Here is a 14,250-nt window from a genome sequence, read left to right on the forward strand (position 1 = left end):
TTTTGGTGCAAGTTCTTACGAAATTTGCCCCTAAATTTAAAGGAAAGATTGTGCATCAAAGAATCAATTTTGTAACGACAGGAAACAATTTGTGATAGTTTAAATCGTAATTTTTTTCTTGATTGTGTTATATAGTGTAAATTTGTTACATTACAAAAAGCAACGAATTCCATAAAAAACAGTTTACAGTCACCGATTCTTTTACAGAAACATCACTTTGTAATAAGAGAAGGATTTTATTAGTTTTCTGTAAATAATAAAAAATAAAAAGAGCAATGTGTTTTAATTAACTCATTTCAGAGATAATGTAGCATGAAGTATGCACTTTTTCAGTTGTATCATTTTGCTAAACGATGGATCAAATTACCATGGTTTAGTATCGTCTATACTGAACGATGGATCAAATTATCATGCTGACCACAAACCTGTGAAACAAAAACTATTATCCAAAAATCTACTGTGCAAAAAATGAAGAGTACGTGCATGGGCTAGAAAGAAAACAAATGCAAATTAAGAATGACTAAATAATCCAAAACCAACCAACCACATGAGGTGAAAAGTGGGGACGAAGGGAAAGAATAAAAATTATCCCTTACCCATGGTCAGATTGAGATCGAAGCGATGCGATGCATCATTCTTAAGTTTTCGTAGTTCTCTTTCTGAATAACCAACAGTGGCTACAATCTTTGCATTCCATTTGTTTTTCTCAAGAAAACAGAAGAAAATACACGTAATCCAATATGTTCAAACTTGCTTTTTAAAATATATATATATATATTACAAGGATAGCTCTGAAGATCATACAGCATACGACATAATAGGATGACTAAAGCAATATCGAGTGTTTAAAGAATCAGTAGCAATGGTTGTAGATCTATAAACATGCATGTAGAGTTAGTGTCCCATTTCAATCAAAGTCTTTTGAGATTTCTTATAAAAGATGCTCTCAAGATCACCCAAATCAGTAGTCAGTGTGTTAAGGGGGGAAAAAAGCCACAAAACTCCAGAAGCCTTGCAGAAAGGAAGCATTCCTAAGTTTTATTCATCAACTCTTGTTCCTTACCAATTTTGGCGAGCCACTCTCAGACCATCGACGAGTTATATTTGAATCCTTTTCGCATGGATCAAGTACAGCAGCCGTAGATCTGAATGTACCTTTTAGTTCACCACTGTTTTGCACATCACATTCACTAGAGCAAGTAGAAACTTCACTTTTATTAGTTCGACTTTTAAGTGTGTTTCGAAACCCTTCAAAGAAAGTCAATTTTAACTTAGTCGGACTTGGAGTCGGACTACTAGCATTTTGCCTGTCAACACCTGTGACGGTGTTGGATGTAGGTCTTAAATAAGCTTTTTTATCATTGGACAATACGGGACTCTGGGATCCTTGTTTCCCAGAAGAACTACTAGGTGAGATCCTATCTGAAGCAAAAGCTGAGGCTGAATATTTTTTATCACATGGTATGGTGCTGGACTTTTGAAGATTTGGGTGTTTACGCACAGTTTCGACTTCTTCCAAATGCTTAGAAGAAACAGCGTATGACGCAGTAGAACTACTAGGTTGTGAGACAGTCTTCCTTAGTGAAGAGGGATTCCGTACAGACCTGAAGTCGGGGCTAAGATAGAGAGGGAAGAAGAAAACTAAATAAACACATAATTAAAAAAATCAATTAGCAACAACCAAAAAACAGAAAAATAGAGATAAGCCAGAAATTAAAAACTCCAGGCTAAGACACAAAGTATCAGTTTTTTCTTTCTTTTAAAAATATAACTGCTTAAAAAGAATATTTTAAAAACATAATTTAGCAACATAAATGTTAATCAGATAAAGCTTGCATTTAAATGAGAGACAGAGATAAAAAATGGACACTGAACAATTTCTTTGCTTCACAAACATTAACAGTATTTTTTAAAAAAATTAATGATATGGATGGAATGACAATGTTGCGGGGAAATATTTCTCTAAACAAGGAAATTAAAAACTTAATTCTTTTAGTATTCCTTACAATTTAAAAATAAATAATAACCAAATAAAATATGTATAAGGTTGAACATACAGGAATGGGTAGGAAGGGTTTTTTCAGAATTTCTCTGTCAAAGAAAATAACATTATTTCCTTTTTATGATCTTGAAAATTTCGCATTTATTATATACAAACATACACACATATGTACAACACAGTTCAATGTCTTTTCAATTCTTAATATATATATATATATATATTACAATAATTATTTGAAGACTAGTCCTGTAGTCTGATATTGAACTTTCTTTTTATTTGTTTAACATTTAATACCATTTATTGGGAAAGAAAAACTCTAGGTGTTCCAGTTTCGGATCCTTCAGCAGTTTGCGGCTAGCACGTAAAACAAGTTACGAAGCAGTTCGGTTTATTAACAACTCAATAATAATACTATATTTTTCTTTTTTCTTAGGAAAGTTTTGCTTTTTTTAAAAAAGAAAAAACAATGAACACCAATCAGCCTGCCATCTGTATGAACATTTGAGCTTTTCTTTAAAAAAAAATATTTGGTTTTGCTGACGTTCCACAGTGGATAACAGTGACCACACTCACACACCACACCCCAAGATATACTTACACATCTTTCCCTTTCTTCTGGTAATTCAGAGGATGTTGCAGTATTTGCAGAAAATCATATTGCATTTTCATGATACGATTAATCTCCGACGTCCACTCGTCTCGATTTTCCTTTGACGACGCTTGACACACGTACGCCAAATTGGGCTTTAGAGGATCTTTTGAGCGAATGATAAACTTGCAAGGGTCACTGTCATCGCACTTCTCCTCCAGGCACATTTTATTTAACTGAAAGTAAAATAAACAACAAAATTATTACATGCTGAATATGGTTTTCGAGGAATCATTTATGATGAAAGAAATAACGCTTTTTGTTTTCCATCCACAGTATTGTTTTATTTAATTACTTCTCAAAAGAATTTACTGCTTTTATTTCTCTGACTTCGACTAACATAAAGAGTTACTTACTGTACTAATAGGATGGGTATATACTATAAACAATGCTTTTTTTCACTTACGTAAGCACTCACGGGTAACAATGACATTCCTGAATGAACACGTTTCAATAAAGGTTTATAATCATTTTCAGTACAAATTCTTTAAAGAAATAACGTTGCCAGGAGAATTACATTGTCGGTGAATTTTCTCCAATGTATAACTAATTCTATTGCCTATGGAACACGGAGGTTCAATGCCGCATTCATGTCCTCCTTCCACTATGGATATAAAATCTTAAGAGTAGAGTAAGGGTAAAATGTAGCACAGTTCTGAGTATCCCACGTCACGCAATACTAACTTAGAACTACGCTACATTTACCTATTAGAGACTTACTTCCATAGTAAAGAAACATGCATTTTATATATATATATATATATATATATATATATATATATAGTGGCGGATTCAAGGGGGCTATAGGGGCTATAGTCCCCCTTGACGCTCAGGTATAGACTGGAACATGGGCTTCAACCCTGCTTCACACTGGATAAAACGGCAAACTATGGTTTAGCCCCTCCCTTGATCATATCCTGGATCCGCCACTATATTATATATATATATATATATATACACCTAGTTATATCATAAATACTGTCATGAAGTTTGGAGTGGTGCTGTAGGCATCCGGAGTGGCACAGTGTTGCCATCTGTGTATAAAGCAGAAGATGCATGTAGTGTGTGTTTGACTGTTCATGACATACGTTGATATTGTACTGAGTTCCGATGGAGTGGGGCGATTACGAAAATCGTGTAGCAGTAATTGCACTACACAAGGTCAGGAAGACAGCAGGTGAGATTTTCAACCTCCTGAAACCCCTACAAATCAGCAACAGATTCGTGTATCGCGCCATACAGCAATACACCGAGACTGGAACGGCAGCTGACCGCGCTAGGAGTGGCAGACCACGAACGGTAAGAACCCCGCAGGTCCAGAAAGCAGTCGAAGCAAGAATTCGAGGAAATCCTGTTCGAACACAAAGTGTGATGGCTGCTGAGATGAACATCAGCAGAAATTCCATGTCTCGTGTGCTCAGGGGGCCGCGGTGGCTCAGTGGTAGAGCGTTCACCTCTGGTGCTTGGGGTTCCGGGTTCGATCCCAGCCCCCGCCAAGTGAACTTTGTAGTGGACAAACACCGCGTGCGTGGGTTTTCTCAGGGTTCTCCCGTTTCCTCCCACTTTCTTCATTCCACCATTTCATTCATTACTCATCATCACCGTCTCCTTTAGCCTAACCGGCATAACCGTGGGACGTAAAACTCAAAGATTTCATTTCATTTCATTTTCGTGTGCTCAGGAGTGACCTACATCTACGGGTGTATAAGAGGCGAACTGGTCACTTTCTGACCCAAATATTAATGTCGCAGAAGGTCCTTAAATCAAAGAGACTGTTGCGGCGTTACGCCAACAATCTGCACAGAAAGATTCTGTTCACTGATGAAAAGGTGTTCCCAATTGAGCAGGCCTACAACGCTCAAAATGACCGTGTGTATGCCACGTCATCTACTGCAACTGCTGAGGCAGCTCGAAGGGTTCAGAGGGCACATCATCCTGCCTTAGTGGTGGTTTGGTGGGGAGTGAGCTATTCAGGCACAGCCCAGCTGCATTTTTTGCGAACAAGGTGTTAAAACATCTACCAAGGTGTACCAAGACACAGTGCTAACACCTATGGTGAAACCACTGTCTGCTACCATGTTTCCTGGAGAAAGGTGGACCTTCCAGCAGGATTCCGCTCCAGGCCACAAAGCGAAAACAATCCAGGACTGGTTTGCACGGAACGTCCCCGACTTCATTTCTACCTTTGATTGGCCTTTTACCAGCCCGGACCTTGACCCGTTGGACTACAAACTTTGGGCAGTCCTTCAGGCAAAGGTCTGCCATAAATGGCATCCATCTGTCGAGTCTGAAATAATCCTTGACCCGAGCAGTGAACAATTTTCCCATGGACGTGGTGCGTAATGCCATCGACCAGTGGTCGGACAGACTTCGTGCCTGCATCAAGGCCAAGGGGGGACATTTCGAAAAATGATTCGTGCGCCAGGTGTACAACATATCAATGTAAAACATGACCAAAATAAATTGCCTTGGTGTTAATACTCTCTGTGTTATTCACATTCAAACTTGTGACAGTATTTATGATATAACTAGGTATATATACATAACGCGTTACAAGTTACTTTACTTTCTCTTAAAATGTAACGCGTTACTTGCCCCAAAAAAGTAACTGTTACTTTACTTCGAAAGTAACGCGTTACTTTTAGGTCCGAAACTTTGAATATATATATAAAAAAAAATCTTATTACTTCAATTTTCCGTACTACTATTACTGCAGCTATTATTATTATTATTATTATTATTATTATTATTATTATTATTATAACAACACTGTGTTTAAACATGGACCATAGGCGGTTTGTATTTGAATACTAAAAAGCTAGTTCATTGCCAATTTCGGTAGTCGTGAAATCTAGGAGTCAAGGACATCGTTCACGAGCTTCTGAATTTGGGTTGAGGGTCTAGCTTGAGTATTTCGACTCGGGCCAAACATTGTTAAAAGTTGTAGGGCACTGGCCAAATATCTTCAAAACTGCTCGGTCCGGGTTTAGAATTGACTTCAGCAGCTCGGCTCACAACGAAGTGAGCCGAGCCAACAGCTCACCCAACCGAGTTGGCTAGAGCCTTCGGCCCAGATGAGCCGGACCGAGCAGATGGCTCTTCCCAACCAAGCCAGATCAAGCCAATGCGAGCCGGCTCGAGCCATCGGCTCAGTTAAGCCGAGCCGAGTTGAGCTGAGCTTGTTATAAATTCTCTCTTGTGGTCTCGATATCGAGGCGAGAAGAGATGCGAGCAGTGTTCACTCTCCTGAGCAAAACTAAAAGTATTCCATATTACGGTTTAGCTTATATTTCTCATGGCTTTCGCTTTCCAGTGTAATCAAGCCATGATTTCAAAACGAGCGAACCATTTATCAAACTCAACTCGACGTCAAAAACAGTGAATCGTCTCGGAACTCGACTCGAGAATATTACCTTTGACTTGACTCAAAACTCGACTTCAATCTGAGTCGAGTTTTAGCTCGACTCTTGCCCATCAACATGCGTTAGTAAAAATGATTGCTTATTATTCTTCTGCTAAACTAATTATATAATAATAACAATATTGTTGTGTAAAATTAAAAATACAGAATATAGAGAAATATTACATTACAACTAATAAAATGATAACACATTAACTGAAGGTGAATCAAAACTTGCCAGTAATTCTAAAATCGATACATGCTTATTAAAGCTAGTTGTTCCAAACTCTATAATCAACGGGACTCTAGGATACGCAAATTGATCTGAAAGAATTCCAATACTACATACCATCAACAAACTATTTTCTAGTAATAAAGTAGGCCTGCTCGTCAGAACACAGTTCATTCATATTAACCCCTTACTGTATATCGATAATTATTGCACCCTAGTTGTTGATAAATATTTCCCGTCGGGGCACCGCTTTACTTTTAAATTCTGTCCACCACCATCTTCAGCTTTTAAGAAGAAGTATATTTCAAATGTTCGAAAGGTAAAATATTTTCGTTCTCCATCTTTATAAAAACATCAATCAAAGTAAAATAGACTAGCAGTACAATTGCACTCGTAGTTCACTCACTGAATGGACTTGGAGCTGTCAAAATCTATGACAAAATCTTCCAGGTGTTTGCAATCAGTACACGTGATTTCCCTGAGGCTGTCTTCATCTTCCAAAAACAGCAAGTGGTACTATGATCTTATCTGTTTCTTTGAGTGCCGGTGACTGACTGCCGGTCACTGACATCGTTCATGCTCCACTGCTCCATTCCGAGAAATTCACTTACAGGAAAGAAACATTTGTTTCCGAAAAATAATATACATATATAGTAGTTACTCATCCGAAATGTAACGCGAAAAAAGTAACGCAAACTAGGTACGTTACTTAAAAATTTGTAACGCGTTACCGTTAGTTACTTTGGAAAAAATGTAAAGCGTTACTAGGAAACGTTACTTAAAAAGTAACGCGTTACTTCCCAAGCGTTTTAATTTGTTTTATATTTGTTTATTGTTGGGAAAGAAATTTACCAACAATATAATTTTTCTAGCAATATTGTTTCCTTAAAAAAATTTGACCTGAAGACGACAAACCATCATTAAAACATTTACGGTCAAGTGCTTACGTGAATAGAAACACCTTTGTTTATAGCATAAATAATGTTGGATAATCAATGTGAGATGATTCCAAATTGATTTAAATTAACAGATAGAAGTAGTGGCGTTACTTTAAAAAATTAACGTTTATTGAAACACTTAATATTTAATGATAACTGTGAGTATGTAACAAAATTTGACCAAAGCAGTTACATTACATTAATAAAAGCCTCTGTTACAGTTTCGGCGAGTTATTATTAGGTTCTTCAGACATTATCTATTTCTAGGACTGGATAATGTGTCTTAGAAAAGCAACGATAAAGTGCCGAAATTTTAATACAAGTTTCATCAATTTAGTACTTTGGTCAGAATTTGTTACTTATTTACAGGTGTGTGTGTTACAGATAGATCCAAAGCTAGTATGAACAATAGTTAAAGAAAACTGCAAATTATTCGTGACACAACACTCTAAATGTCACTCAACTTCAAATCCTTACTTCCTATTCACATTGTTAGTATTCAGCTCTATTTCTAGTATCACTGTTATTGACCATTTATATACACGTTAATGGTTCTACAGCACAAAAAGCTTCAAACATAGTTCTACTACATTCTATATGTATGATAAGCTAATACAAATATTTCTATCTTATAATGACTAATAAATCGAATGGAATACACATTACCAATTAAAATGTACTAACCTTTTGGTATTCCTAATGTAATAAAAATACCAATATTTCAGATACTTTATCAAGTATTCATTGTCATGGACCGTAGAGGTTTAAAAGTATATACAGAAAGATCTTCACATGCTCGAAGCTTCATCTTCTATGGAAGTCCTCAATTTTTAAAAAATGTAATATGATTTTTTTAAAACCTAGTAGCGCATTGTATTTGGTGGCTACTCTATGAATGCGTTCCCCCTTTCTTCTAATTAAGTTTTACTTTGTAAGTGCACTTACCATCCAAAGAATTCTACCTACTACAATTTCTTTTTCTCAGGTAGCTACAAGCGTTTTATCCACTTTTCGACGTATCTTTAGTTTTCCACATACATACAAATTAATGAACCCAATGACAAACAAGTTGCCATATCCAGTATCCACGCGTATAATTATTTTGTACATTTAGCAGTGTCAAAATCAATCGAAACTTTTATATAGAAACTTCGGCGTAATTAAAGAAAAGTAATATGAAATAGTTATATTTACCACATTTTCAAACTAATGAATCAAAATTATACTGTTTAATATGTGTTGATATAATCTAAGGTGATGGCATCACTTTTCGGCTTAAATTCCCTTTTTCAGTGTTTAATTTTGAATTTTTGATCCTAATAAAAAATGCCTCGAAAATATTCCTATCAGTAAGTGTTTTAGCGTATCGTAAAACCTTGAAATCTTGTACTGTATGTTTAGTTTTCCGCAAATGCTTCGACACTCAAGAGATGACCAATCGAGTGTTAATTTAGTGCTGATATTCTTTTAGTTATACCTATAGAAGTATGTAGGCAGAAACAAGGTATTTAGTATATGCCACTTAAGAAGATTTTGTCCATAAAATAGCTTTTATATTGGCTGAGACACCTTTCCAAATTTTTCGGTGATTTTAAGCTTACGATTAAATTGTTTTAAAGCTATTTATCGAGGTCTACACGATAAAAGGGTAGTAACGGAAAGGACATCCATTTGTCATTCCGTTTTTTTTCTCTCTCTCTCTTCTCTAATCCACTAACGATATTAAAGGATTGCTTCTACCAACCTATCATAATGGGCTTACTGTAACCATTTACCAGTCTTAATTTAATAATGTATTCAATTTCTTCGTTTAAATCCGCCAGAAACATAGTTAATCTGTATGCTTTAATAAAGATATTCATCTAAACGTTTGCCTTAACCATCAATAGATGTTCAAATTGTTTAAGTACACACTGGGAATAGGCTGCCTGTGTATTTTGGACTGAAATTAATAGTCAAGTCTATAGAAACCTAAATTCAGGAAACTAACTGCGTTGTTTCCATCTTTTTCTGCTGTGAATTCAATTTTAGAATTTATCAGTTCCAGATGCCTTAATAAATATTATAATTGATGTTCTGTTCTGTAAATGGTCAGCTTGTCACCGGCAGAATGAAATTATTTTATGCATTTTAACTCCGAATTTTCCAAAATATAAGATTCAAAATTATTTATATTTGCTAGATAGTAATTCTTGTGCACGCAATAGAAAGATCAATGGGTATGGAGTTAAACATACCCACAATATCTACGGAAGCATTTAACTGGTCTGCATTCACTAACGAGCATACTTTCATTTTAATTCCGAAGTATTATCCGAAATATATTTGCAAATTCATTTGGAAATACGCGTATATTTCGGATACTTAACAATGGATCTCGAAAAGTATCCGAAATATTGGATTTTATTACCTTACAAATACAAAAAGGTCAGTACATTTTATTTATTTCTACCTTACTTAACTACTGATAATTTGCATGCTCTTCACATCTGTACCTCAGAGACTGGACTCCCCAGGTATTTAATTGATTTCCTGCGGATGTAATCTTATATATATTGGATGGAAAATCAAAAGTGACAGCTTTTACATAAAAAAAAGTTATTTGGTTTCCTCTGGTTAGTTATTAAGACCAGTAATACAACAGGCCTATATATATGTGCTAAGTTTAAGGACGGGGTTGGGGCATATAAGAATTAGGGATTACAGATCTTCCGGATTAGTGTTTAGCATAGTATGCTGAGGCAGGAAAATATTTAGAGCAGACCTTCACGGCAAAAGCGCATATCTTCCATCTCCATTTTCTCTTTTACCAGTATTAAACCACTCTGCTCTATATAGATCTACTACCTCATCTTTCACGAATTGGTTGAAAAGTGTTAAATGAAACCGTGTTTAATGGTTGGGCCGCTGGGAATATTTATTTAAAATATTTAGCGATGGGTAATGTATAATTTAGAATGTGTTTCTTCAAGAAGTAAGTAATTAGAATATATATATATATATATATATATATATATATATATGTATGTATTACTTGTAGTAGTAGTGTATATATTAGTTAGTATATTAATCCTTTGATTCTGAAGTGAACTGAAAGATTTTCTATATATATATATATATATATATATATAGATAGATAGATATAGATATATATATATAGATAGATAGATATTGCATTTTCATTTTGCAAATAAGAGTTATTTTGAAAATGAATTAACTTTTGTTAAAAGGGCATCAAATTTAATTGTTACTCACATTCACTTATTATTATTATTATTATTATTATTATTATTATTATTATTATTTTAACATTTTCAAAATTACTTTCCTAGGAACACTGAAATATGCTAAAAGGATGACTGTATTAGCACAGGTAGGTCTTGTATACAGCTATATTAGCAACCAAGTTATTATGATTTTTATCAAAGGAGCATCAGTCTGGATCAATGTCTTTTTAACGAATTACGAGTTGCAACGGTGATGGTAAGACAAATAATTTCCTTGCCCAAAGAGCCAAAACAGCATTATTGTATCTTCGCTTTTTCTTCTTCTTTCTTTTTTAATGTAAATAACACAAAACAGAACATTAGAACATTACACATTTACCACGCAGAGAGGGGTATAAAGAATCCGAACGAATTGTGCATGTATTTATATGATTAAATAAAAGATATTCCTAGGAATTTCAATGAACTTAAGAGTCTTCTCTGACAATTGCTATCGACAAAATAAAAAGCAGCCTCTAAGTATATTTTTACTGTATTTAACAGACTCTGGAAAGCAGTGGTCGAAGTGAGACTTTATGCGGTGGTATGCCATACCGCCTCTGGTTTTTCAGTAATGAGGACATTCCGTCTCTGGTTTTTCAGTGGTCAAGACAATATTTAAATATAACAGGTATGTTGAGTCAAAATCATAATAAAACATACCGCCTCTGCCTTTTTCTCCACTTCGAACACTGTTGGAAAGTTCTCTAAAGTTCAGCTACTTTTTCCTGTTAGAGGTCATAGCTTTGTACGCCGCGATAGCGTCATCGGGTTAATGAAAGGAAAGCTTCTGCAAAGTTATACGGGATTCAGTGTATGTGAAATTACAAAAGACAATAAAAAGCGCGAAGCCAGGCAAGTTTTTGGTTAAGGTGATTAAGTATAGTGAAACTTTGAACTTCAAAAATTGATGGAAAATTTACTATAAAAGACGCCTTGTATTCCAAAAGACAAGACGAAAGGGAACATATGATAAAATTTACTTCGAAATTAGTAAACTGTATTTTGTTTATTACAGATCTGAGTTAAAAGTTAAATCACTGCTTACAATACAATCAACGGTTCAAATAAATATAATTTTCTAAAGAGAATGAAAAGCAGTGAGCCCGTAACACTTCCTGCTTAATTTGCGTGTCCTAAAGAAACTTTTCCCATAAAGATATCAAAGAAGAACGATTTTAGGACAGCACTGGAGTATGTTCCACCGAAAGAACAAAAACTGTTATACAGTATGCGGCAAAACAAACAGTACTGAAATCATATCGTTGACATGTATTTATTTATTTTTTGTATAACGTAATGAAACATAAGAAATGTCAAAAGGATGTCAACTAATTGTCACTCAACACAAATTGTACATTTAAGAGGAATCGAGCCTGTACATCACGTGTTCAAAATGTTGACCATTACGTCTAATATTCTTCATAGCCGTTCTGTAGATCGATGAACATGTTAGTGAACACGGCTTGCTGGAACAACAAAACAAATGATCGAATCTTCTCTCTTAACTCCAGTACAGTGGTAGGGTATTATCTATTCGGAAAATTGCTTCTTTTAGTATACCCCATATGGAGGCATCTCCACTCATCTCCTGCAGTGAGATGCTGGCCCACACCGTATGAGCGGAAATAGTAATCTAAAATAATCACCTTCTACTCTGTTGTGAGTAAATTGGCTCCAAGTGCATACACTGCTAAGCATACGATGTGGCGCTCACAGCTTATACCACATTGCGCCCGCGCGCCATTTGCACGCGAATTTCAGTACTGTTTATTTTGCCGCATACTGTATTTTGGAGGAATATGCATGTGATCTACTGCCACAAGATATATATGTTTAGAGTTGCGTTTTATTTATATCCTTCCGAAGATTTTTTTTTTTAAAAAAAGAAAAAAAAACATTTTTCTTACTTTTCCATGTTGTATGTTATGTTAATACAAGAACATTCTTATTTCATAAAATAATGTGTTTTAGTAAAAAGTACCCTTTTAAGCCCCCGGATTACTATTTGTTAAAAGGGCACCCATCCAACAAATTTTAAAAGTAAATAAAATATTTTGGAATGACGTATATATTCATTTTTGTAATAACATAGTGTATTTATTTTTTTAAAAATATATTTTCTAACAGTTTTTTTTTTTCCATGGGCCGATCATCATCATAGGTATTCTGCCAATATTGGCAGATCACTTGCCACAACAAAGAAGCTTCCATGTTCCACTGTCCTCTGCTAACTTTTTCGTCTTTACGTACGATTTTTCTGTTTTGGTATTGTCCATTAATTTTAATCTCCTTTGACCCTCCTTCTCTTGCCTACTACTATACTCTCTAGCACCTTTCTCATGATACAGTTCCTTCTTAGCCAATGTCCCAACCAGTTTCATTTTCTCTTCTTAATAGCATCTAAAATTGTCCTTTATCCCACCTATCATTTCTATCATCTTACACGAGAAACGTACTTAATCTATTTGAGCTCAAAGTGTGCTCAAGGAAATTATAATCTGTTAATTAAACCAGTAGGAAGTGCTGATTTATTTTACATGGAATTATTAATGTTTTGTAATAAAAGTCTGGAAAAAGGGTACTCTGACTCAACCATTCAATTAGTTTTTAAGTGAACCCATAAACCTGCCTAGATCTCCTATTAGACGTTTTATTTCAACACAACTATTACTATTTCAATTAAGAAAGTCTTTTCTGTATACATTTAACGTAATGATTCAATTGTTCAGAAAGTCTATACCCAACAGTACTGCATCTACGTATAAATTAACGAACAATTACATTTAAAAAGCTTGGACAAAGGAAACACTCTTGCCACTTGAACTTACCTGGAAATGAGCTTTGTATATGTACACAGGATTGGTGAATTGGGTCTTTTTGCCAACAGCTTCACTAAATATTATGCTCTGTTCGAAGAGGAATACTTGCAGTTCCTTCCCTTTGAAGTTAAGCGCCGACGACCCTTCACAGCACAAAAGAGAACCATTCAGAAGCAGCTGACCTTGTGCTGTTATTTTACCCTGAAATAAACAAAGTATATCTTTCAGAAAATAAAGAAATATATTGCTTGATATTAGAGCATGCCTTTCAAGGTAAGTATTCACATTTGTAGGATTAACAGTAAGGCAATGTACAACGTTACTCTTATCTAATTTAATTATTTGTTAGACGTAAATTTACAGTTCGAACCACGTACTATCTAAGGGAAGCAAACCGGGTTTAGCGAGGGAGAAAAATAATAATTTATTCACAAGAACTAATACACTTCAGATAAAGGAAGAAAGTACAAATGGTGTATACCAGTGATGGTCAAATGGCAGTCCACGTTTTTTTTTTCTTTTTTTTATGTACGATTTGTTCTTTTCCTTAACTCCATGCGTAACAGGAAAAGTGTAGAGGGCCATCATAATATACCTGAACTGAGATTTCTCTTTCAGCTGTGAATATTATATATATATATTAACCATTTGGTTACAAAGCTACTTCTACAAGTAAGGGCGTTACTGTGGGGTCGATGGCTAGAAAATACAGATTTTAAAGATTTATTTTAAAATGCTGGTAGCTCAATCCTTAATTGGCATAGATACAAGAAATACGAAACAGGATACGCGGAATAAAACGAAGATTCAACAAATGTATGGTTTATGCACACTTATTGAACAGTCGCCTCAAAGGTAGGCCACCCACAAGTATGGATGTCATTTTATTCTGGCTCGTAGAGCATTATAAATTGGCCAGCACTGTGCATACGAATTTGATT

General features: G+C 35.0%; 1 protein-coding gene across 1 annotated transcript in view; it reads right to left on the minus strand.

Annotated features, from left to right (window-relative positions):
- The window catches only part of LOC145690496 (triple functional domain protein-like), a gene marked incomplete at its 5' end in the record, with an annotated part of 70,885 nt that overhangs the window by 41,594 nt on the left and 15,041 nt on the right, over positions 1–14,250 (minus strand). The window contains 3 exon segments of the mRNA XM_081765426.1: positions 1,064–1,616; positions 2,601–2,827; positions 13,319–13,510. Coding sequence (XP_081621552.1) covers positions 1,064–1,616; positions 2,601–2,827; positions 13,319–13,510 — 972 coding nt within the window.

This window comes from Thermobia domestica, chromosome 7 (genome assembly GCF_964235325.1).
Source record: "Thermobia domestica chromosome 7, izTheDome1.hap1.1, whole genome shotgun sequence".
Taxonomy (NCBI): Eukaryota; Metazoa; Arthropoda; class Insecta; order Zygentoma; family Lepismatidae; genus Thermobia; species Thermobia domestica.